At 50.9% G+C, this 25751-nt stretch overlaps 1 protein-coding gene across 3 annotated transcripts in view; it reads left to right on the forward strand.

Annotated features, from left to right (window-relative positions):
* The first annotated feature begins 317 nt into the window (after positions 1–317).
* Positions 318–25751, forward strand: part of CPNE2 (copine 2) — a 52931-nt gene continuing 27497 nt past the window's right edge. The window contains exons 1-3 of one of the 3 annotated variants that reach the window (XM_061138567.1): positions 318–436; positions 21457–21674; positions 24258–24437. In XM_061138567.1, coding sequence (XP_060994550.1) covers positions 21495–21674; positions 24258–24437 — 360 coding nt within the window. In that variant the 5' untranslated portion in view covers positions 318–436; positions 21457–21494. Of the gene's footprint in view, positions 437–21456; positions 21675–23872; positions 23947–24257; positions 24438–25751 lie in introns of those variants that run through there. The other 2 variants (XM_061138568.1, XM_061138569.1) reach the window with 2 other exon arrangements.

Below are 25751 nucleotides of genomic sequence, written 5' to 3' on the forward strand. Positions count from 1 at the left end.
TGGGATCCCCGCCTCGAACCCACGGGACCCCGAGGCGCTGGGAACCCGGAGCGCCAGGGCGCGCCAGCCGCGGGGTCCGAACCACCGGCGGCGGGCGGGACAGCGCCCCCGCTCCGCCCGTGGGAGCGCTCGCCCCTCCAGGAAGCGCCCGCCTCGCCTCCCATTTCCCGCCCCACGCCCGCCCCCCTCCTCGGCCGAGGGAGGAGCCCGAGCGGCAGCCAACGCCGCCGCCGCCCGCCCGGCCCGGGAGGAGGACCGGACCACGAGCGGCTGGGAGCGCACGCGAGCTGGCCATGGCCGCAGGGGCAGCGCCCTGAGCCCGTCCCGCGCCCGCGGGCCCGGCCGAGCAGAGGAGCGCCCTGGGATGCCCCAGTGGTCCGGAGCGCAGGGAGCGGCAGCCGCGCGGTGACCGGGAGCGGCGCCCGCCGGACCCGCGGTGAGCGGGGGCCCTGACTGGCAAAGGGGCGGGCTGCGGCCCGTGGCGCGAGGGCTGAAGTTCGGCCTGGGGGCTCGGCTTCTGGAGCCAGTGGCGAGCTGGAAGGAAGCTGGGTTCGGCTTCGAGGGGCTGCGGAGCCCCAGGCTCCTGCCACCCGCTCGCATCCAGACTCCGGCGTTTCGGTGACTCAGCTCCGACCCGGCCACGCGGGGGCGCCCTGGCGTCTTCCCGGATCGTGGGGGAGCCGAGGGCAGGGTGCCAGGAGAACCGAGGGGCCCTCCAGGGTCCAAGCGCAGCCGCGTCCTCCTACCTCGCCCGAGGATCCCGGGGGGGGTGGGGGGGAGGCGTCGGGAAGGTGGAGCCCCGCCACCGTTGAAGCTGCGGAAGTCTTGGAGTCAGGCTGGCTCGGGGCAGGATCGGGGCCGCTCTTCGCCAACTTTTGCCCTGCTCCCACCTGGGCCCACCACCCCCGCCTCCGCCCGCAGCCCCTGGGACCTGCTAGAGAATCTGCTCCCTGCCGAGGAAGAGGGAGTAAAGAGAGGGAGTGGAACTGGGCAGCTTCCCAGAAGTCGGAGTGTGTTTGCAAACTAGTTTTTTCGAAAAAGCTGTCTGGCACCTGTGTGTTTGGAGAGGGAGGCGGGGAGGGAGGAAGCGTGGAGAAAGAGCAAGACCCTTTCTTCCTTCCTGGTCCCCGTCTCCCCCGCAGCGCTGTTTCTTTGAAAAGATAGAGGGCTCTGACTTTCCTCTTCCTATTCCACCCCCCAGCCTCGTTGGACAAGCCTCTTTGGGGAAGGGGCTCCTTCAAAGGGGGCTGTGATTTGTGATTTGCCCAAGGTCACAGGTGGAACCCAGGGCTCTGGTAGGCAGGTGGAAGTGGTTCTTGCTGTTTGGGACTCCCCCTGGCCCTATTACATCGGGGGGGAGGCGGGGGGGGGGGGGAGTGATGAGGGGGCGGAGAATCTGGGGGAATTGTCCCACTGACCTTTAGTTTTTGCTCCCCTAGGGGTGTCAGCTGTCACTGAGGGATGGGGGAACTTTTTCGGTTTCTTGGGGTACCCACAGCTTCAGTCTTTGGGGAGAGGAGCCAGGTTGTAACCTTCGGCAGCTGCAACCTGCCTCTGACCAGCCCTCATGGGGAGCTGGGGAGACCTGGGTCTGAACACCTACCCAGCAATGCGCCCTTGGCCACGACCTTCCCTCTGAATCTCCAGGTGATCATCTGTAAAATGGGCGGATTGTCCACAGTCTATGCAGACAGAGGCAGGGTGTAAACATAAGGAGTGGTTTTATTGCAGTACCTTGCCGTGGAGCCCAGTGAGTGGGAATGCCCCAGGCACGTGACAGAGCTGGTCCGAGTGAGGGGTCACCCAGGCAGTTTTCTCTATGGAGAGAACCCTGGGCTAAGAATGTGGACTCTTGGGTTCTGGCCCTCAGCCTGCCCCTTTTTAGGTGCCTTGCCACTCCTATGGCTTACGGGCTTTTCCGGTGGTAAAATGAAGCAAAGTATGACTCAATCCAGTTTACTGGGCTGCTGGGAGACTAGAACTGGGGGCAGGGGGCAGATGTTCTGCAAAGTTGGGTGCACTGGTGGTCGTGGGACCTTCCTCCCAGAGAACACAGGACTTAAAAACTCAGGGATGTAAGAAGAGGGTTGGAGAGAGCGCCTCAGTTTCTGTACCAGTGAAGTAGTGAGAGCACTACTCTACACCTTTACAATCTTTTAGGGTGATTGTGTTGTTCTTGGCAAAGGAAGCCGTGAGAATTAAATTCAACAACAAAGGGCTCATGCGCCCGCGTGGTGACTTGTCTATGATAAGCACTGGGTTAACATTAGCCATGGTTATCATGGTTATGGGAATATTAGTAAGCCTGATGTGGGTTGCTGATTTGAAGATTCCTTCTGGGATTTTTTCAGGCCAGCTCGGCTCTTCTCTCTTCCACCTTCTTCCTGGAGAGAGAAGCCTCAGAATCCAGATGGCAGACTTTTAGGCTATTCCAGGGTCAGGTCCTGAGCAGGAAGGGGCCAATAGGCTGAAGAGAGCACCATGGGGGATGGTACATCCAGTGGGGTGGTCCCATTTCCCCCACCTTGGGCCGGCCTCACAGGGCTCTAATGGGCGATGGAAAACGGAAGAGCATTCTCTAGGAATTCCCACAGGAGCAGGGTCACCAAGCAAGGGCTGAGAAGTCCTCAGCCGAGGCCGGAGCCCCATTTGCCTGATGCTCTCCCCTCCTCAGAAACTTGCAGGGGCTGCTGAGTCACAGGCAGTCACTTCAGGAATCCAGCCCCCTCCAGCTGGGAGAATATGGCCTCAGAGAGGGGGACAGGGTTCCCTCCCCTCATGCCTACTCCCCAACCCAGGACACAGGGTGGGCTCTTTGGGAACTGGGAGGCCAGGTCACCCTAGGATCTGGGAAGGCAGCAGGTGGAGAAGATGAATCACGGCCCGCCCCCATTCCCCAGAAGGAGGATGCAAGTCCCAAGGGGATTCAAGGCTTCCTGAGGTCCCACAGCACATCCTGGCTCCCAGACCAGTGTCTCCTCCCTTCGCTGGGCCACCCTGCCTCTGCTCTGTGGTGAAGTCAAGGGGTGTGTTGGCCCATGACCTGGAGCATTTCTCCACCCGCCCCGAGATTCCTGATCCCTGATCCCTAGCTGCTGATGCCTCCCTCACTGCTGCATCACCTTGCTTAGTTTTTCTTGGGCTCTTGGCCACTCTCTCCCCTCATCTGGGGGTGTGTGGGGGTGTGTATATGTCAGCTTGTTCTCTGCCCTCCTCCCCAGAGGGTCAGCTGCAGAGACGACAAGAGCATCTTATGTCCATCCTATTCAGGGCATTTTCCCTGCACTTAAAGATGGCTGCGTCCGCCCCTCCTTGTTGAATGGGTCTGTAATGTTGGGTCATGGAACGCGGAAGAGTCAAGAGCTTACCCTTTGGGGACTCTGGGAAGATCCTTGTCTCGCTGTGCTGATTGCTGGGGCACTATCTGAGGGTGGTGGCCCTGCCGTTGGAGGAGGAGCAAGCGCTGGCCTGAGGGAAGGGAAAAGTGTGAGTCTGGAAGAGGTGAGATTCATCCAGCACTGATTCACCCTGGGATCTGGGGGAGGAGGTCATGGCAGCTGCTGACCTGGGTGGGTCATTGTCTGCAGACTCAGGGATCTGGGGTGTCCTGGGGAGAGTCACCCATCCTCCAGGTGACCTGGGCCACATCTTTTAATCTCTCTGACCTCAGTTTCTTTTTTTTTTTTTTTTTTTGACCTCAGTTTCTTCATCTAGACGTGGAGGGCTTTCCATCAGGAGCTGCTCCTTTGCTTTCTTCACGTGGTCCTTAAAGGCAGCTGGGAAAGGGCTTGTAAACCAAAGAGGGCTTTGCCCGGGTGGTGTGGTTTCCACCGGTGGCTTTGGGTCCCTGCCATGCAGGAAGGCTTTTCTCATCATGCAGCCATCTATTCGTTCCTCAACGATGTTTTTTAATAGCATAATATGTTAAGGGTTTATTTACTGTTTTATATGTATGTTTTATAGGTATGATTTGTTTATTCACAGACTTTAGAAAACTTTTTATTTCATATTATGGTTGATTTACCATGTTGTGTTAGTTTCAGGTGTACAACAAAGTGATTCAGTTATACATATATCCATCCTTTTTCAGAGTCTTTTCCCATATAGGTTATTACAGAATATTGAGTAGAGTTCCTTAGGCTATACAGTAGGTCCTTGTTGATTATCTGTTTTTATATATGGTAGTGTGTATATGTTAATCCCAACCTTCTCATTTATTCATCTCCCCCCTACCCCCGACTGCCACCCCTTTCCCCTTTGGTAAGTTTGTTTGCAAAGTCTATTTCTATTTTGTAAATAAGTTCATTTGTATAACCTTTTAAAATATTTTACATATAAGTGATACATGATACCTGTGTTTCTCTGACTTACTTCACTTCCTGTGATAATCTCTGGGTCCATCCATGTTGCTGTGAATGATAGTAATAAAAATGATAGTAATAGGATAGGATCATGTGGTAGTTCTGTTTTTAGTTTTTTTTAAGGAACTTCCATACTGTTCTCTGTCATGGCTGTACCAGTTCACATTCCCACCAACAGTGTAGGAGGATTCTGTTTTCTCCACACCCTCTCCAGCATTTGTTGTTTGTAAACCTTTTGATGATGGTCTGACTGGTGTGAGGTGATACCTCATTGTAGTTTTGATTTGCATTTCTCTAATAATTAGCAATGTTTAGCATCTTTTCATGTACTTTTTGGCCATGTGTACGTCTTTTTTTGGAGAAATGTCTGTTTAGATCTCTGTCCATTTTTTGATTGGGTTATTTGTTTTGATATTGAGCTGCATAATCTGTTTGTATATTTTAGAAATTAATCCCTTGTCGGTAGCATCATTTGCAAATATTTTCTCCCATTCTGTCTTTTTGTTTTGTTTATGGTTTCCTTTGCTGTGCAAAAGTTTTTAAATTTAATTAGGTCCCATTTTTTTTTTTTTTCCATTACTCTAGGGGATGAATAAAAAAAAATATTCCTGTGGTATGTCAAAAAGCATTCTGCCTATGTTTTCCTCTAAGAGTTTTATAGTATCAGTCTTACATTTAGGTCTTTAATTGATTTTTATTTTATTTTTGTATATGATGTAAAAGAATTATTTTACATGTAGCTGTCCAGTTTTCCTGGCACCACTTATTGAAGAGCCTGTCTTCTCTCCATTATATTCTTGCCTCCTTTTGTCATGGATTAGTTGACTGTAGCTGCGTGGGTTTATTTTTGGGCTTTCTATCCTATTCCACTAATCTGTAAGTCTGTCTTTGTGCCAGGACCATACTGTTTTAATTACTGCAGCTTTACAGTATATTCTGAAGCCAGGGAGCCTAATTCCTCCAGCTCAGTTTTTCTTTCTCAAGATTACTTTCTTTTTTTTTTTTTTTTTTTCAAGATTACTTTCAATGATCAGAGTCTTGTGTTTCCACACAAATTTTAAGATTTTTTTTCTTCTAGGTCTGCAAAAAATGCCATTGGTAATTTGATAGGGGTTGCATTGAATCTCTAGATTACCTTGGGTGCTATAGTCATTTTGACAGTGTTGATTCTTCCAATCCAAGAACATGGTATATCTTTCCATCTGTTTGTGTTATCTTCAGTTTCTTTCATCAGTGTTTTACAGTTTTCAGAGTACAGGTCTTTTGCTTCTTAGGTAGGTTTATTCTTAGATATTTTCTTCTTTTTGATGCTGTGGTAAATAAGATTGTTTCCTTAATTTCTCTTTCTGCTCTTTTGCTTTTAGTGTATAGAAATGCAACAGATTTGTATTAATTTTTTTATCCTGCAACTTTACCAAATTCACTGATGGGCTCTACTAGTTTTCTGGAAGCATCTTTAGGTATTTTGCAGTCAGACAGGACTTAGCAGCTGAAAAACAACAAATGTGTAGTATCATGTCATCTGCAAACAGTGACAGTTTTACTTTGTTTCTAATTTGGATTCCTTTTTTAATATCTCTGACTGCTGTGGCTAGGACTTCTGAAACTATGTTGAATAAAAGTGGTGGAAGTGGACATCCTTGTCTTATTCTTCATCTTGCAGGGTGTTACTTTTGAGTATGATGTTAGTTGTGGCTCTGTCATATATGGCCTTTATTAAGCTGAGGTATAGTCCCTCTTTGTTCACTTTCTGGAAAATTTTTATCATAAATGAATGTTGGATTTTATCAAAAGTGTTTTCTGCATTTTTGAGATGGTCATATGGTTTTTATTCTTCAGTTTGTTAATGTGGTGTATCACACTGATTGATTTGTGGATATTGAAAAATCCTTGCATCCCTGGGGTAAATCCCACTTGGTGATGGTGTATGATCCTTCTAATGTATTGTTGGATTCAGTTTGCTAGTATTTGTTGAAGATTTTTGCATCTATGTTTCTCAGTGATACTGGCCTGTAATTGTGTGTGTGTGTGAGAGAGAGATATCTTTATCTGGTTTTAGTATCATGGTGATTGTGGCTTTATAGATGAATTTAGGAATGTTCCTTCCTCTGCAATTTAACTATATATATATATATATATATATATATATACACACACACAAACACACATACACACACATATGTATATGTGTGTGTGTGTGTGTGTGTGTATTTATTTATTTGTCTGTGCCAGGTCTTTGATCTTCATTGTGTGATGAAGGATTTTCAGTTCTTTAGTTGTATCATGTAAACCATCAGTTGTGGCATGTGTTAATAGGATCTCGTCCCCTGATCAGGGATTGAACATAGCCACTTGCATTAGGAGCATGAAGTCTTAGTCACTGGACCACCGGGAAAGTCCCTCCTCTGTGACTTTTTGAAATAGTTTCAGAAGGCTAGGTGTTAACTCTTCTCTAAATGTTTCATGGAACTTGCCTGTGAAACCAACTGGTCCTGCACTTTTGTTTGTTGGGAGTTTTGTAATCACAGTTTCAATTTCAATGCTTGTGATTGGCCTTTCATATTTTCTGTTTCTTCCGGTTCAGTTTTGGGAGACTGTACCCTTCTAAGAATTCATCCATCTCTTCTAGGTTGTCCATATTATTGGCATATAGTTACTCATAGTAGTCTCTTATGATCCTTTGTATTTCTGTGATGTCCATTGCAACTTCTCCTTTTTAATTTCTAGTTTTACTGATTTTATTGAGCACTGTTGCTTTTTTTTCTTGATGAGTCTGGCTAAAGGATTATCAATTTTCTCTTTTCAAAGAACCAACTTTTAGTTTCATTGATCTTTTCTATTTTGTTTATCTCTATTTCATTTATCTGTGCTCTGATCTTTATGATATCGTTCCTTCTGCTAAACTTTGGGTTTTGCTTGTTGTTCCTTCTCTAGTTGCTTTGGGTGTAAATTTAGGTTGTTTATATGGCAGTTTTCTTGTTTCCTGAGGTGAGATTGTGTTGCTGTAAACTTCCCTCTTACAACTGCTTTTGCCGTGTCTCATATGTTTTGGATCATCATGCTTTTGTTTTCATTGTCTCAAGTTATTTATTTTTTTTATTTCTTCTGTGATTTCTCCAGTGACCCATTGGTCATTTAGCACCATTTTGTTTAGCTTCCACATGTTTATGTTTTTACAGTTTTTTTCTTATAGTTCATTTGTAGTCTCATAGTGTTGTGGTTGGAAGATGATATGATTTCAATTTTCTTAAATTTATCAAGGCTTGCCTTATGGCCCAGCATATGATCTATCCTGAAGAATGTTCTGTGTGCACCTGAGAAGAATGTGTATTCTGCTACTTTTGGTTGGAATACCCTATAAATATAAATTAAGTTCATCTGGTCTAATATATCATATAAAGTCTGTGTTTGTTTATTGATGTTCTGTCTGGATGATCTGTTCATTGATGTAAGTGGGTGTTAAAGTCCCCCACAGTTACTGATGATTTCTCCTTTTATGGCTATTAGCATCTGCCTTATAAGTTGAGGTACTCCTATGCTGGATGTATATACATTTACAATTGTTGTATCTTCTTGGATTGATCCCTTGATCATTATGTAGTATTTTTCTTTGTTTCTTATAACAATATTTTAAAATCAATTTTGCCTGACATGAGTATTACTATTTTTAGTATTACTATTACTATTCCAGCTTTGATTTCTGTTTGCATGGAATACCTTTTTCTATCCCCTCACTTTCAGTCTGTTTGTGTACCTAGATCTGAAGTGGGTCTCTTGTAGACAGCATATGTATGGGTCTTTTTTTTATATCCATTCAGCCAGTCTGTGTCTTTTGGTTGGAGCATTTAATCCATTTGCATTTAAGGTAATTACCAATACATATGTTCTTGTTGCCATTTTGTTAATTGCTTTGGGATTGTTTTTGTAGGTCTTTTTTCTTCCTTTCCTCTTTTGTTCTTTTGTGATTTGATGACTATCTTTAGGGTTGTGTTTGGATTCCTTTCCCATTTTTGTGTGTACATCTATTGTAGATTTTTGATTTACAGTTCCTATGAGGTTTTGATATAGCAGTTTGATATATAAACAAGATTGTATTAAGCTGCTGGTCTCTTAACTTCAATGTGTTTCCAAATATCCTGCATTTGTACTCTCCTCACAGTTGCTGGTTTTGATATTATATTGTGTGTGGATGATTTCCTACCTTTACTGTATGTTTGCCTTTACCAGTGAGCTTTCCTGTTTGTGATTTTCTTGTTTCTAGTTGTGGGCTTTACTTTTCGGCCTAGAGAAGTTCCTTTAGCATTTGCTGCAAAGCTGGTCTGATGGTGCTGAATTGTCTTAGCTTTTGTTTGTCTATAAAGCTTTTGATTTCTCTATTGAATCTGGATAAAAGCCTTGCAGGGTAAGAGTATTCTTGGTTGTAGCTTTTCCCCTTTCATTACTTTAAATATATCATGTCACTCCCTTCTGGCCTGCAGAGTTTCTGCTGAAAAATCAGCTGATAACCTATGGGGATTCTCTTGTGTTATTTGTTGCTTTTCCCTTTTTGATTGTAATATTTGCTCTTTGTCTTTAATTTTTGTCAGTCTGATTAATATGTGTCTCAGTGTGTTCCTCCTTGGGTATATCTGTATGGGACCCTCTGTGCTTCCTGGACCTGGTGACTGTCTCCTTTCCCATGTTAAAGAAGTTTTCAGCTATTATCACTTCAAATGTTTTGTCAGACCCCTTCTCTCTCTCTTCTTCTAAGACCCCTATAATGCAAACATCAATGCATTTAATGTTGTCCCAGAGTCCTCATTTTTTTTCATTCTTTTTTCTTTATCCTTTTCCATGGCAGTGATTTCCACCGTTCTGTCTTCTAGCTCACTTATTTATTCTTCTGCCTCATTTATTCTGCTATTGATTCCTTCTACTGTATTTTTTCTTTTGGTTATTATATTGTTCATCTCTGCTTGTTTAAATTTTCTCTTTGTTAAACACTTCTTCTATCTTCTTGATCTGTGCCTCCATTCTTTTCCCAAGATCTTGGATTATCTTTACTATCACTATTCTGAATTCTTTTTCAGGTCAATTACCTATCTCCACTTTACTTAGTTGTTCTTCTGGGGTTCTATTTTGTCCCTTCATCTGAAACATATTCCTCTGCTGTTTCATTTTGTCCCACTTTCTGTGTTTGCAGTCTCACAGGCTGCGGGATCATAGTTCCTCTTGCTTCTGGTGTCTGTCCCCATCTTGTCATGGCTTCTTCTTTGTCTTTGGAAGTGGAAGATCTTTTCTTAGTATATTCCACTTCTTTTTTGTCAATGGTTGTTCAGCAGTTAGTTGTGATTTTGGTGTTTTCATAAGAGCAGGTGAGCTCAGATCCTTCTATTCTACCATCTTGTCTGGGCAGCCTTCTCAGCAAATATTTTCTGAACCAGCTCCTCTGTGCCAGGGACTGTGTCAAAGCTGAGGCACAACTACAGAGCTCCAAATAGAGTTGAGGGGACAGAGTAAGACAAGCAAATGCCAGAGATAGGAAAACTTTAGGTGGTCAAAAATGCCATAGAAAAAATAAAGCAAGGTGAAGTAATTGAGATGTGATGGGGGGTTGGGACATGAGTCAAGGAGACTTTGGAGGAAGAGGTGGTGACATTCAAGCTGAGATGTTAATGGATGGCGTGACATTCATGGCTGTATCCTAGCCTACCTGGTTCCCAGCAGGTGCTCCATGGGTGTTTTTGAATGAATGAAGGAGGAAGGGGCGCCTGGGCGGAGAGAGCAGCACCCGCAAAGGCCCTGAGGTGGGAACTTGTTCAGGGTATTTCAAGAGCCTGTTCTCTCCACCACCCGCCTCTCTGTCTCCTTTGGTGGCTCCCGTGTCTCCTCAGGAGCTTGGGGCATCTGGCCTGCCCACTGTACCCTCACTGTCCCCTTCCCCATGACACGGGAAAGCATATGCTTGGCTCCCAGCAGATGGTGCTGTCCAACCACTCCCTCCTTGGGGTCCCAACAATCTTCCCGAGTCAAAGTCACATCCCCATGGCCCCCCCCCGAGGGCTGGGCTGGGCTGGGGAAGAGCACAGTGGGCCCTGCCTCACTTCACACTCTGGTTTGCCCCCGACTAGCTGAGTGACCTTGGGTGGGGTATTAGTTCCCCAGGACCTCTGCAATGAAGCACCACAAACTGGGTGGCTTCAAACAACAGAAATGTATTCTCGCACAGTTCTGGAGGCTGGAAGTCCAAATTCAAGGTGTTGGCGGGGCTGTGCTCCCTCTGCGGGTTCTAGGGGAGGGTACCTCCTTGCCTCTTCCAGCTCCTGGTAACTGCAGGCATCCCTTGCTTTGTGGCAGTGTCACTCCCATCTCTGCCGCCGCCTCATGACTGCCTTCCCTCTGTGTCTTAAACATTATCCTCCCCTACGGACATCAGTCCTGTGGGAATCAGGGCCCATCGTACTCCAGGATGTCCTCATCTTAACTCCACATCTGCACCTACCCTCTTTCCAAATCAGGTCACATTCTGAGGTGCCAGGGATAAAGATTTTAACACCTCTTCGGGTGGACACAGTTCAACCTCTGATAGGTGGGTTACATAACCTCTCTGTGCCTCAGCTATCTGATCTGTGAAATGGAGTGGTAGTAATAGGGCTCGTCTGCCAGGCTTGCAGGGCAGCCTAAATGGAACGGTGGAAGCCTCAGGACAGGGCCAGGCACTCGGTCAATGCTATTATTTCCATCTCCTCTGTGAAGACTTGCTGAGAGCTGGGACCAGGAGCTGAGGAGCAGATGGCCATGTCCTTGCCCAGAAGGACTTGCTGAGGCAGACTAGGGGGTGGGTGGCCTGGGATGTGGAGGCTCAGAGAGGCCCCTCCAGACTGTCTGGATGGGAAGGGGCGGCTGGGTGCCTCTTCAGTGTGGTAGGATGAAAACCCTTAACAAAAAGTGGCGAGTCCCATCTGCAGAGAGCTAGGGTGCCCAACCATGGTAGGAGCCCACAAGGCCATTCAGACACTTGAGTGAGCCCAGATGACCTTTCAGACCCAATCAGCCTGGAGATTCTGGGCAGGAGCTTGGGCTAGAAGCCCGGCACAGCCCAGCAAAGACAAAGGAGAGTATGTAGACTCCCCAAAGCTGGGAGGAGCCTGCAACCTGACAGGCCGGGAAACTGAGGCAGAGAGCAGAAGCGACTTGTGGGGAGTTCACATCGAGAGGTGGGAGCGCTTGTCTCCTAGTCTCCCCATGGAGGGCCCCTGGCTGGCTGTGGGCAGCAGGGGTTAGAGCCCCAGGGCTGTACCCCAATCCCTGAGGCTGCCCCACTTGCAGCTCCTGGGAGCTGCAGGCAGCTACCCTTCGAATGAAGCTAGGTTGGAATAACTTTGCCTGGTGGTCATTGTCGCCATGCCCTCCACCCTCCATTAGCTTGTTCCCCACTCTGAGCCTGACCAGCGCACCACCCCCACCAGCCCCCACCCCAGGTCCCTGATGTGCTTTCTGCATCCCAGAGTCCAACCACGCCCATCCCCTAGAGTGCTTACTGGTAGGCCAGAGGCCAGGGTATGGCCAGCCCCTCCTTGCAGATGAAGGGGCTGAGACATGGGGTGGGGGCAAAAAATGGGCAGAACCTGGTGCCTGGCTCCTTGGGGGGCAGGGTGGAGGCTGCCACTCAACCTTCTGGGCCAACCCCTAGGGTGGTAGGCCAGGAGACCCCTGGGACTGAGCCCTTTGGAACAAGGCTCAGAGGAACCAGGGTCTCTGGGATCCTAGAGGAGGCCCCCTCCCCCAAGTCTAGAGCTTATGGATTTGGTGGGGGCTGCAGGGAATAGCCTCCCTCTGGTGTGGTCTGGCCAAAGCTGGGGGCCTCAGGGGACGGAAGAGGGCATCAGGGCTGACCCCTGCAGCAGCCTCCTCCCCACACTGTCTGCATCTATATTTATCCCTACAATAGCCTGACTGCCTGTCGGGAGCGCAGCATTTTCAGGGCACAGCAGCCTTAGTTAAAGTGGAGAAGTGATTTGTGTCAAAATGCTGCCCCCCTCCACCTTGACTAGAGCACTGGGCTGTTCTCTGGTGGCTGCACGTCTGCTGGAGGGGGCCAGTGCAGCAGTGGGTGGGCAGGGAGGGCCCGGGGGGCATGAGCAGCTGGGGGCTGGACCCCCACACACATACACTTCAGAGAACCAGGGCTGTGGGACATGGGGATGGTGGGGCTGTGGCTGGAAGGTAGGACCAGATAAACGCTAAAGCCTTTCAGCTCAGAGATTCAGAGAAGTCCTAATTTCTGGAATCCCAGGATTCTGGATACTTTGCATCCCTAGTCCCGGGCCTCCACAATTCCAAGATGCCATGGGTTGTCTCCCCTTCAGCCTAACTCTTCCGTACTTTCAGCAAACGTTTGTCGAGCTCCCATTCTATGCCTCTCTGTGCTCGGAACAACAGAGATGAAAATAGACCTGGTCCCGTCTTTAAGTTCATGTGAGGGTGACATTTCCTAAGCCAGTGGTTGCAATATGGTGACAATTGTAAGTGCATCCCTGTCCGGGGTCAGGGGCTCAGGGGGTGCTTTGTAGAGCAGTCCCCGAGTTGTATGTGTGTTTTTTTTTTAAACATTTTGTTGACGTATAATACACAATATAGAGCAGACTTCCCAAGTGTACAAGTCAGTGACTGTTCACAAACCAAAAACATCTGCGTTAGCACTCCCCAGACCGAGACACAAACATGACCGGCCCCGAAGCCCCCTGGTAGCCCCTCCCAGTCACTGACACCCTCCCCCACTATCTTGCAACCCTTACTCCCAACAACATAGATTTGTTTTGTCTGTGTTTAACTTCCTGATGTAATGGACATGAACTTGGGCAAACTCCCCAGAGACGGTGAGGGGTAGGGAGGCCTGGCATGCTGCAGTCCATGGGGTCGTGAAGAGTCGGACACAACTGGGTGACTAAACAACAACAACAAAATGAGATAGTACAGGATGACAGGCTCCTTTGTGTCCGGTGTCCTCCACTCAGCATGTCCGGGAGACCCCGTTCCTATTGTTGGTATCCTTGTGCTTCCTTGCGCTCAGGGCAGTCCAGTCCGTTGTGTGAGCATTCATCGTTTGTTTATCCCCTTTCCTGATGATAGGCACTTAGGGGACTCCTGGCCTGGGGCTATTACAAATAGTGCTGCTCTGAAAGTTCTCGGGTGTGTCTTTTGGGGAACATACTGCATGTTTCTGCTGGGCGTTGCTGGGATCATCGTAACGGATACATTCATTTAGCTTTGTAAACACTGCCAGAGGTTTCTCCAAAGTAGTTGGAGAAACCAGTCTACACTCCTGTTGGTAGCACATGAGAGTTCCAGTTGCTCCCCATCCTTTTCGACACTTGGTATTGCCAGCTTTTAAAACTTTTTTTTTATTTATTCATTTTGGCCGCACTGCATGGCATGTGGGATCTTAGTTCCCCGACCAGGGATCAAACCCACACGCCCTGCAGTGGAAGCACAGAGTCTTAACCACTGGACCAGCTTTTAAGATTATATCCTGGGGGTGGGGGCATAGTGACATTGATTTCGTTTGGTTTTCCTCAGCTGAGTTTGAAGGAGAGAGCTAACTGAAGAAGAAGAAAGGGCATTCCAGGCAGATGGAACAACATGCGCAAAACTATGGAGGCATGAAAAAGTATTCTTGGGACCCTGTAAACAGCATAGCTAGAGCCAGAAATGTGTTGAGGCAGTGTGATGGGGGGCTTTTGGATGTCGTCCTAAGAATGGTGGAGGGTCCTGGAGAAGATGTTCTCATTTCGAGCTAGCACCTACAGTGTATCAGGCACTTTGTGATTTCCACTTGGTGGACAAGAAAACTAAGCCAAGACTCAGAAAGGCCTCTGACTTGTCCAGAGTCATATTAGCAGAGGGTCTGGAATGCACATCCTTCCAAGCCTCAGTTTGCTCATCTGGAGAGTAGGGGTGGTGAGAGCAGCTTGCTCAAGGATGTTGTGAAGCTATTGAAGATAAAGTCTGTAACACACTGGGCCCAGGGCCTGAGGCAGGCGTTATTATTACTCTCGTTTTACCCCGTGTCTCTGTCAGCATGGCCACACCACAGCCTGTCTTCCCTGCCAGCTGACGGGGTAGCAGTGGGCTCTCCTAGCTCCCGTGATTAGGAAGGGCTGGCTGAGAACTCCAGCCTCAGCACCCTGTTCTCCTGCCCCACAGCAGGTCTCCTAGGACCTGAAGGTTGCTATGATGGTTAATCTTATGTGTCAACTTGGCTAGGCTATGGTGACCAGTTGTTCAGTTAAAACACCTGTCTGATGTTGCTTTTGTAGGTATTTTTCAGATGTGATTAGCATTTAAATCGGTAGACTTATGTTAATTCTCCATTACGTGGGTGGGCTACATTCAATCAATCAGAGGCCTTAAAAGAAAGGACTAAGGTTTCTCCCAGAAGAAGGAATTCAGCCCCAAGACTGCAACATAGAAACCTTGCCTAGTTTCCAGTCCACCTGGCTTGCCCTGCGGATTTGGGACTCAAGACTACAATATCAACTGTAACCCGAATTTCCAGCTTTCCATCTCGCCCTGCAGATTTCAGACTTGTCAGCCCCCATAAACGCATGCGCTGATCCCTTAAAAGAAATCTCTAGGTAGATATCCTCCTAGTGGTTCTGTTTTCTCGGGAGAACTCTAATACAGTTGCCATTTTTCTTCCTGGGTCTTCTCCTCTGGGAAATGGGGAGAAGGAGGCAACTTAGATCTGGATGCGTTCAAGGCGTATTCCCACCCTGAAAGGTCAGTAAGGGCGGCCATCAGGGCCAGTGGGGACCAGGCGTGTGGCTGGCCAACCAAGGATTCCAGCTACCAGAGTGTCCCCACCTAAGACCAGTGGCTGCAGACTCACAGGTTTGCCGAGACTCAGCCCGAACTCAGCATGTGAAGCTGGCAGGGCTTTTATGGGGACCAAATATGGCGACTGCCTCATTATGCCAAGAGCAGGCTAAACCACAGCCATCCCCGGGTGTGGTCAGCCCTCGGGCGCCATGTAGCAGCTTGGTGTTCAAAGTGTGGTCTCAGATGGGCCACCTCAGTAGCACCTGGGAGCTTGTTGAAAATGCAGACTCTCAACTCCTTCCCCAGACCTGTGGGCACCGGCAGCTACATTTTAACAAGATGCCCCACCTACCCACCCCTCTGGGATCTGTGTGTCCTGAACCCCCTGCTGGCGTCACCAGGAAAGTGAGTGTCTGTTAGTCGCTCAGTTGTGTCCAACTCTTTGTGACCCCATGGCCTGGAGCCCGCCAGGATCCTCTCCGTCCATGGAATTCTCCAGGCAAGAATACTGCAGTGGGTTGCCATTCCCTTCTCCAGGGGATCGTCCCAACCCAGGAATCAAACCCAGGTCTCCTACACTGTAGGCCATCAGGGAAGCCCTGCCACCAGGAGGGCTCATTAAAGACAAATGCCACTCTGGGGACTCTGACTAAGCGGGTCTGTTTGGGGCCCAGGAACCTGCAGGAGGGAGGGAGGAGGCCCATCTGGGAACCATAGTTGGAGCAATGACAGTGGAGGCCACTCTGGGAACCTCTGCTGTCAGTGATCAGACACCGCTGGGCACGGTCTGCTGCCTGAATGAAGGCTCAGATGCCCTCAGGATCCTGGGGGCCATGGCCCAGGAGTATAGACCTTGAAGTGTGTGGGGTCTGAGTCTGTTATTCCCTCCCTGACCCCGCATTTACCATCCTGGTCTCCCTTGGCATCTCTGAGCTGTGTCTTCCAGCTGAGATGGGGAGTCTAGGACCATATACTCAACCAGTTTTAACCCTTGGTCCCCTTTATACGCACTGTAAACCTCACACGTCTGCCCCTGCCCCCAGCCATCTGGAAGCACTGCTAATAGCAGGAGCTGCAGAGTGTCATTCTGAGTGCTTCACCTCACTTAATCCTCGACATCAATACCTGATGAAAGCACTTTTATTGTTCCTGTGTTTTTTTTTTTTAAGGTTTCTGTATTTTATGTATTTATTTAATTTTGGCTGCACTGGATCTTCATTGCTGGATGCAGACGTTCTCTAGTTGTGGCGAGAAGGGGCTGCTTCTCATTGCAGTGCTTCTCCTGTTGCAGGGCAGGAGCTGTAGGCACGCAGGCTCAGTAGTTGTGGCCCATGGTACTTAGTTGCTCTGAGGCATGTGGAATCTTAACAGGGATGGAACCCATGGCCCCTGCATTGGTAGGCAGATTCTTAACCCCTGGACCACCAGGGAAGTCCCTGTTCCTGTTTTTTTTTAGAGGGGGAACAAAGACCAGAGAGGTTAAGTAACTTGCCTGAGACCACACAGCAGGTAAATGAAAGCCCCAAGGATTCAAACCCCGGCAGTCTGAGTCCAGAGTCCGTGCTGTCAACCTTGGCACAGTACTGTCTGGAGGACCACACTCCTGTCCTTGTAACCGCCACGACAAGAGTCAACAGAGCCTTACTTCGTGCAGTTGGCACTGAAAACAGGATTTCCTTTTTCAGGTATCAGTTTGAGCAGACTTGTTCAGAGGGCACACGCGGCCCCCCAGTTCTGACAGGCCAGCTGCTGTGGCACTTGCCTCTTGTCCACCAGATGAGACTCTGCAGTGGAGGCTGCTGCCTCCCTGGGCAGCTCGAACTCTCCTCTCCCTCTTCCCCATCTGGGTCTCTGTCTCCACCCCCGGCCACTGCCTCCCCTGTTTCCTGCCATCCCTCTCCCCATGCCTGCCCCTCTCTTGGTGTCTCCTGTCACGGGCCACGTCTGAATTGGGGCCCCTGCAGGCCACCTTGGCGTCTTTTCCCCCACAGCGGGTGGGGTGCGTAACCCAGCTTCTGGGTCCTGAGCCACTGGGGCCAGCAGTGGGGGAGAAAGACGGAGTCGGGTGGCCCTAGCTCTTAGCCTCAGCACCATCCTTCCCTGGCATCACTGCCCCTTCTTGAGCCTCAGTTTCCACCTCTGTGAAGTGGGACTGTGAACCCCTCTAGTGCTGGCCTCTTAGAGCAGTGATGAGGGTCCCGGGATTCAGAAAGGGCTTTGTGATCTCTTGAGTGATGTGTGCGGTGGGGCAGTGGTTGTGATTCCTCTGGGGCTGCAGGGGGCAGGGTGGGGGGGTGTTCCCGCCCTCATTCATCTGGCACCTATGTATCCCACACCTGCCCACAGCATAAGTGCTGTTCTAGGTGCTGGGAAAACAGTGGTAATCCCTCCCTTGTGGCATGTACACTCTAGAGGGACAGGCAGCGCACAAGGCAAATGGACAGATAGTAAAATGCTTGTACATCACATTGTTCTGCGAAGAAAATGATGCAGGGCTGAGATTACATTTGCTTGGGTGACCAGGGAAGGCCTCTGGTGGAGGGGATGACATTAAGCTGACAACTAAGATCTGTCGTGTGAAGAAAGGCATCTCTGGCAGGGGGAAGAGCAAGTGCAAAAGCCCTGAGGCAGGAGCGAGGTTGGCACGTTTGCAGAGCGGGAGGAGACCGGCGTGGCTGGGGCATGGGGAGTGAGGGCGAGCATGGCATGAGGGGGAGGGTCGGGAGAGGATTTGCATTGTGTGACCAGGAAATGCAGGCCCTGGGAGATTTTCAGGGAGAGCTGTGGTAGCATCTGATTTGCATGTGTGTGTGTTTTTTTTTTTAATTTTTATTTATTTATTTTTGACCGCCCTGGGTCTTCATTCCTGCTCGGGCTTTTCTCTAGTTTCAGAGAGCAGAGCGGGTGGCGGGGGAGAGGGGCCTACTCTCTAGTTGCATTGCACAGGCTTCTCATTGCAGTGGCTTCTCTTGTTGAGGAGCATGAGCTCTAGGCAAGCAGGCTTCAGTAGTTGCAGCTCCCGGGCTCTAGATTACAGACTCAGTAGTTGTGGCACATGGGCTTAGTTGCTCCGTGATATGTGGGATCTTCCTGGATTAGGGATCTAACCTAAATGTGTTTCCTGCATTGGCAGGCAGATTCTTTGCCACTGAGCCACCAGGGAAACCCCTGCCCCCAAATTGCATGTTTCAAGACTCCCTCTGGCTCTGGTGTGGAAAAGAGAGTCTGGGGTTACTCAGGGAGACCTGTCATTGGCCAGAGGAGTGGAAGGGGGTAGATGGGGAGGATTCTGGATACATCTTAGAGGTAGAACCAACCACAGTAGTAGAATAGGGGGTGAAGGAAAGAGAGAGGCCAAGGATGATGGGTTCCTAGGTTTCTGGCTGAAACTGGAATGTTCTAGCCCTGTGGCTCAGCCCCAGAGTCCCCAGATTCTGTTTTTTCTGCTTAAAGAGTAAGATGCCTTAGAAGCCCGGGGCCAGTGGACCCTGTGGGAGCTTAAGCCTGAGTCTTATCCATTGTTGTAGCCCAAGGTGCTCAAGGAATGTTGACTGAATGAATGAAGGGGAATTCCCAAGCCCTGCCCACTCTCTGCCCTGCTTTCTGTAAAAAGAAATACTATCCCTTCTGTATCCCTGTCTTCTGATCCCTTCCCGGGTGCCCTGGTCACCCCAGAAGGCTTATGTCTATCTGGGCCAGGAGTCAGGACCATCCACAAGTGGGCCCTGGCTCCCCAGACCCCCTCTCCAGCCCGAAGCCTCCAATTACCTGCGGGCGCGCGGGAGCTGCATCAGGGAGCTTTCCGCCCTGCCCAGATGCGCATGGCAGGCCCAGCCCTCCCTTAATGACACCTTGCCTGCCGGCCCTCTTGCTGGAGTAGGAGGGGAGGGGGCCCGGCCCAGCCTAGGCTGTGGTTTCTTTTTCCATTGCGTCAGGCCTCAGGGTCCGGCCCGCCTGCCCGCTGCCGGCTGGCGCAGAGGGATCCACTCTGACCCCCGCCTCCCCCACTGCAGACACCATGTGCTCCCCGTTTCGGGCATCTAGAAGCTTCCAGCCAGAGGGTGAGTTGGGGATGGGGGACCTGCCCCTAACTGGGGGTGGAGTGCCCCTTCCCCACCCACCCATCGCTCCGGCTCTCCGGGGCCTGCGAGCTGATCCAGGTGGGGTGGCAGTGGGCTTTGAGGAGTCCCACCCAGCCTGACCCTCCCGTGGGACCTGGCCCTCCTGGCCACACCCTCAGCCAGGCTGGAGCCAGTGAGGGGCAGGAGGACAGTGCAGTAACCGCGTGGTGAGGGTGGCTCAGATCCGGGGGAGAGCGGGAAGAAGTGGCCCCAGAGTGATCATTTGAGTGCTTGCCTCCACATTTGTTAGTCTGGGGGCCTAGGTATATGTGTGTATCCGTGTATACATGCACCAGGAAGTGTGTGAACCTGGGTGTGTGTACCTGACACCCCCAGAATGAAAACAGAGGTCTCTGACTTGGCAGTGGGGCAGATGGTGGCCCAAGTGACATCTCAGCTGTTAGGAAGGGGGCCTGTGAGGTGGAGAGGAAGTGAGTGGGCTGGAATCTATGCCATCAGTGATGATGGGAGAGGCAGGGGTGTGGACAGGGTAACCCCAGAGGAACTAGTGACCTTGGGTGCTCTGGGGCCCTCTTAGCCTCAGGCTCCCTTGGGCTTGGCTGACACCCCAGATAGTCCCCACCTAGGTTCTAGATCCCCACCATGCCTAACAGTCTCCCTGCCCAGGCCATATGTTGGCCTGGGAGTCTGGAGACTTGGCTCACGCCCTGCCTCTGGTTCCTGATTGTGTGACCTCGGACAGGTGACTTCTGCTTCTGAGCCTCAAGTTTCCTTATCTGCAAAATGGGAGTGGCTGTCATGCTTCCCCTCCCCATCCTCCATGGGTAGGTGTAAGCATAAACAGGTGTTCTCTCAGCCCCCTGGCAAGATGTCCTTTTTAAAAAAAAAACAAACAAACTTATTTGGCTGTACTGGGTCTTAGTTGCAGGACACGGGATCTTTAATTGGGGCATGCAGGATCTAGTTCCCTGGCCAGGGATCGAATCTGGGCCCCCTGAGTTAGGAGTGCAGAGTCTTAGCCACTGGATCACCAGGGAAGTCCATGATGTCTATGTGGGACATCACTATTCCCCATTCTCCTTGCTGAGTAGAGGATTTGCTCGCCCCTCCCCTACGGGGCACGGCCACCCAGCTGCTCACAGTGAGTGGGAGTGCGACTCTCCAGCCCCTCCGATGGAAACTAATTTTTACACAACATGAATAAATCCTGCAGGCAAATTGCAGTGCTGTCCTGATGCTCTGGGCTCGTGTGATTATAATGAGGTTCTAGGGACAGACGGTGGGAGGGAGGGTGCTGAGCACTGGCTTTGTCTCTTCCCAGATCCTCTGCCTGCCAGGCACGCCCTGGGGTGCTGTGTCTGGAGCCCCACACTCACCCAGGCCTCCTGAGACCTGGGCCCAGCGAAAGGCTGGCGCTCAGGGACTGGGCTAGGCCCCGGGTCAGCGGGAGGGGGCGGGCCCAGCGTTGCCACTGTGACTCCATCCTTCTGCTTGGATGCTAGCCACCTCCTCGCTGGCCTCCCTGCTGCCTCTCCTCTGTCTAACAACCCCTTCTCCCTACAGGGGCTGGAGCGAGCTTTTAAAAACACAAATCAGATCATGTCACCTCTCTGCTTAAAACCCTCCAAGGCTTCCATCACTTTCAGAACAAAGCCCCAGCTCCCCCTGGGAGTCTCCAGCCCACAAGACCTGGCTGCCCTCCAGGCTAGAACAGGAGCTCAGAGAGGGCGGAGGCTGGGCCATCTTCTTAACTGCCGGGCCCAGCCCTGGCACAGTTCTTGGGACTCAGCAGACGCTCGGGAGACACTCAGGGTGAATGAGCGAGCCTCGGTGTTGCAAGGCGCCAATATGTCAGTTGCTCAGGAGAAGCCCAGGTCTTCCTGGCAACATGAATGGGATGCCTGTGTCCATCGTGATGTGTTACTGCTCTGACAGGAGCAACTTGGACCTGCGTGTATCTCATGGGTAAAGACAGACCAAAGCAGAGAGCAACTTCAGGGACAACCTAAACACTCACCTACGGAGATTCCTTTTTCATGCATTTCGTGCATTCTTTCTTCAGGCTTTTCCCCATCCACACCCTGCTCTCCTCCCCAACCACACACACACTTCTCGCTCCACATCTTGAGGGCCAGGTGGTGACGCCTCCCCAGGGTGTGGAGGGCTGTTTCGGATGTCTGTTCCCTCTCTGACCCTCAGTGTTGTCCCCCTAGACTGTGAGGCGCTGCTGCCGCCGCCGCTGCCAACTCCCATGGCCTACATACCCGGTGGGGGTGCCCCGGCCTCGGGGGCGGCCCCCGTGGGCTCCCAGTACTGCGTGTGCAAGGTGGAGCTGTCCGTCAGTGGCCAGAACCTGCTGGACCGGGATGTCACCTCCAAGTCCGACCCCTTCTGTGTCCTCTTCACAGAGACCGATGGCAGGTGGATGGAGGTGAGGTCCCGTGCGGCTGCCCAGGGTGGTGGGCGACGCAGTCGCTGGGGAGCGCTCCCCCTGCCTCCCTGGGGTCAGGCCCTTGGAAGTACTTGGAGCGGGAGCTGGGGATTCCCTGGAAAATTGTTATTCTGAAATGTTTATAGTATTAGTTAAAATATCTATATTTGTGTTTATTATAATTCATTGGTGATGGACAGGGAAGCCTGGTGCGTTGCAGTCCGGGTGTCGCAAAGAGTCGGACACGACTGAGCGACTGAACTGAATAATTTGTAGATTTATGTTTACAGAATTTTGTATTTAGTGTTTATAATATTTTAAGTTACTATTGTTGTTGTTCAGTCGCACAGTCGTCTCCGACTGTTTTCGACCCCATGGACTGTAGCCCGCCAGGCTCCTTGGTCCATGGGATTTCCCAGGCAAGAACACTGGCGTGGGTTGTCATTTCCTTCTCCAGGGGATCTTCCCAACTCAGGGATCGAACCCAGGTCTCCTGCATTGTCAGGTGGGTTGTTTACCACTGAGCCACCAGGGAAGCTCTTAAGTTACTATAATAGATGGTTAAAAGAGAGTTTTGCAAAATGTTTCCATTTTTAAAATAACTTTCCCCACTTATTCCTCAATGAGCACAGTCAGTGAGGAGCAACGAGAGAAACAGGGAACTCTGTTAGGCTTTGGTCCCAGAGCTGAGCTAAGATCCAGCTCTGTTACTCCCTGCTGTGTGGTTTTGAGCAAATGGCTATCCCTCTCTGGGCCTGTCTCCTCATCTATGAAATGTTTTTTTTTTTTATGCCTACCTTGGAGAGCCTCAGAGCTGAGAATGCTGATGGTGCCACAGCCAAGGATTTCTGAGCTAGAAGACTTTGGCCTGCGGACCGGGGAAAGATGTAGCTTGAGGAACGATACTGAGAAATCCAAGCCATTAAGACTTTCAAGGTTTAAAAATGGCTCTGTTTCCTATTCCAAAAGGGATCTATATGCATTGTAGTAAACTGAGACAATCCAGGAAATCAAAGTGGTTGGGAACTTACCTGTCAGGGAGAACCAGCTATGAATGGTTTGGTATCCATTCTTCCAGATAATTTTGCGTGCATGTAAACTTTCCAATATATATCTCTTAATTTTCATAGTTATTTAATGAGGCCTCGGTGGGCGTCCCCCAGAACATACAGTAGTTTACAAAGAGTTTCCACAGATGTTGGCTCCTTCTTACGATGCCAAGGAAGTGGGCTGGGCTTGTTGACCCATTTTACAGAGGGGAAAATGGGGCCCAGAGAGGGGAGGGACTGACCTGTCTCACCAGCACATTGGTGATGCAGCCAGCAGTGGGAGGTGGGACGTGGGGTCAGCCAAGGAGTGCTGGGAGTCCTATCTGCCAGGTTTCAGGAACTCCCGCTCCGCCCCACCCCTCAGGGGTGATGTCCACCCCCTCCTCCCCCAGGCGCTCACCTCCATTCACAGCACTCCCCCCACCCTCCTCAATAATCTTTCTCCCACCCAGGCCAGCCACCCTGGCTAAAAATAGCCCGGGGCCAAGACCTCTTCCATCCCTGCTGCTCTCTGGCCCTTGGAAATGGAATGGGTGGGAGGAAAAATCAACACAGCCCAGGCCCCAAAATAGACCGTCACCCAGACTCTGTGGTTTGGGGCCTCAGTGCAGAGAAGCCAGGAGGCGAGGTTCCTGTCCCAGCCCCACCAGTGGCCCCCAGGGTACCGCCCTGTCCTTCCCCAGGCCTCAGTTTCCACTCTAAATGGGAGATGGGGGCCACTCAGTTCCCAGTTTTGACATCCCAGGGTTCTGTGAAGGTACAAACATCTGCCTCCATGGGGGACAGGGAACCCTGACCTCACCTCCCCCTAAGTACCCCTCCTCCTGCTCTCTCTTTCTTCTCTCAGCTTCATGTAAAACGTGGTTTGAAGAAAGGGTTCTCCACAAATAAAAAGGAAGCAAAGCCACAGACACTCAAATCCTTTCATTTTACAGAAGTGGAAACTGAGGTTCCCATGGGAAATGAGACTCCCTCTGTCACTTAACCTTGGCAGGGACAGGGTCTGAACTCTCATCCTAGAACCTGGGCATGGAGCCAGGGCCAGTATGTTAGAAGCGTGAAGGCTGGAGTCAGGACTGGGTTCAAATCCTGGCCATGCCCTCTAGCTGTTCAACCTTGGGTAAGTCACTCAACCTCTCTCTGCTTCAGTGTTCTACTATGTGAGCTGGGAGTAATGATTGCTTCAGCCACGCGGATAACTGCCCTGAGTGTCTGGCACAGAGGTGGGTGTTCCGTGAATAGACACCATGATTTCCTATAGCCCAGGAAGAGGTTAACAAGCCTTTCTTAGTGGCTCAGTGGTAAAGAATCCACTGGCTAATGCAGGTTTGATCCCTGGGCTGGGAAGATTCCCCTGGCAAAGGAAATGGCAAACCCACTCCTGTATTCTTGCCTGGGAAATCCCATGGACAGAGGAGCCTGGTGGGCTACAATCTGTAGGGTCACGAAAGACACCAGTTAGTGACTAAACAACGACAAAGAAGGGGTGAACTGGCTCCCCGACTCTGACTCCTGTTCCCTGCTCCTTGACCAGTACGACAGGACAGAGACTGCAATCAACAACCTCAACCCCGCTTTCTCCAAGAAGTTCGTGCTTGACTACCACTTTGAGGAGGTGCAGAAGCTCAAGTTTGCCCTGTTCGACCAGGACAAGTCAAGCATGCAGCTGGAGGAGCATGATTTCCTGGGCCAGTTCTCCTGCAGCTTGGGCACGGTGAGATGCCCCCCCACCCCGCCCCGCCCGCCCCAGGAAGATGGGGTCAGTGCAAGTCGCCTGGCTCCCAAGGATGGAGCACCTCCTGGGGAGTCTCCTGCTGCCTGCATTCCCTGGTCCCATTTTCCCCACCTGCCTCCGGAGGTGGCAACACAAATGCAGACAGTCTTGGGGGCCCGCAGGCACCAAAAGGGGGAAGGAACCCAAAAGGGCTTGGGGCCGGGCTGAAGCGCTCTCATCCCCAGATGCTGAGCGCAGTGACAAAGAGGGGTGCGGGCCCCTGTGGCCAGAGCTTCTGAGAGAGAGAAGCAAGCAGGTGCGGTCTTGACTTCCTGGGGTAGGAGCATTCGACCAGCCACAAAGACACCCTTGGTCGTCCCACTTCCGCGGCTGGCTCACCGTGTGACCTTGGGCAACTTTCCTTCTCTGGGCTACACTTCCCCCTCCGGCTCACTCTCTGGTGTGCTTATGGAAGTTGCAGGGCTAAGATTTCCTGACACAAGTTCCGATCACTGTTAACAGTTCTGGGCTCTAGGGCAAGCCCCACGGCCTTCTGAGCCTCCTGTTTTACTTGGGAACAGTGATGACTACTCTGCTCAGCCTGTAGGGATAGTGGGTGAATAAAATGGGAATGGCTCCAAGAGGTTCTCGTGGAGACTGAAACGCCCTGGGCCTTCCAGGAAATGATGTTCAATGAAAAAAGCGAGGGCCCGGCAGTTGCCTAAGAAGTGAGGTGTGTCCCTCAGGGTCCCGGCGGTGTGTCTACACCCTCAAAGGGTAGTGGAGGAGAGAGCTGAAGGGCCAGTGGGCAGAGCAGAAACCCACAAGGGGTGGGGAAACCTGCATAGGGCCTGACACCAGCTGGCCACCCCTGGTCTGGAGGGAGGGGCAGTGCAGGAAGTGGTATTGCCCGGGGCCAGGGGAGAGCTGTGGCCACCGTGGGGAGGCCCCAGGGCTGGAACCGAGGCGATGATGAGCAGCAAAGGTTCAGCCTAGCCTTTCTCCCCTCCTGCTAGACCCCCACTTGGGGGGAGGGGTGAACCCCCTCAATCTAGAGGACAGGGGAGCTAGGTGAAGTAGTCCAACAGTGGCACAGAGAAGGCCGAGAGTGGAACTGGTGGGGAAAAAAGCTAGCACAGAGACAGTAAGAACATGCTCACATCAGCACAAAGAAACAGGAGCATTTCCCCTGAGAAACACAACCGTGGTGGACAGGGAGAGAGTGGGAATGGGGGGTGAAGAGGCGGGCGGGAGGGAGACTTCACAGTGTGTTCCCTTGTCCTCCCTATATCATACTGATCCTTGAATCCTGTG

The sequence above is a fragment of the Dama dama genome, chromosome 4, assembly GCF_033118175.1.
Source record: "Dama dama isolate Ldn47 chromosome 4, ASM3311817v1, whole genome shotgun sequence".
In the NCBI taxonomy this organism is placed as follows: Eukaryota; Metazoa; Chordata; class Mammalia; order Artiodactyla; family Cervidae; genus Dama; species Dama dama.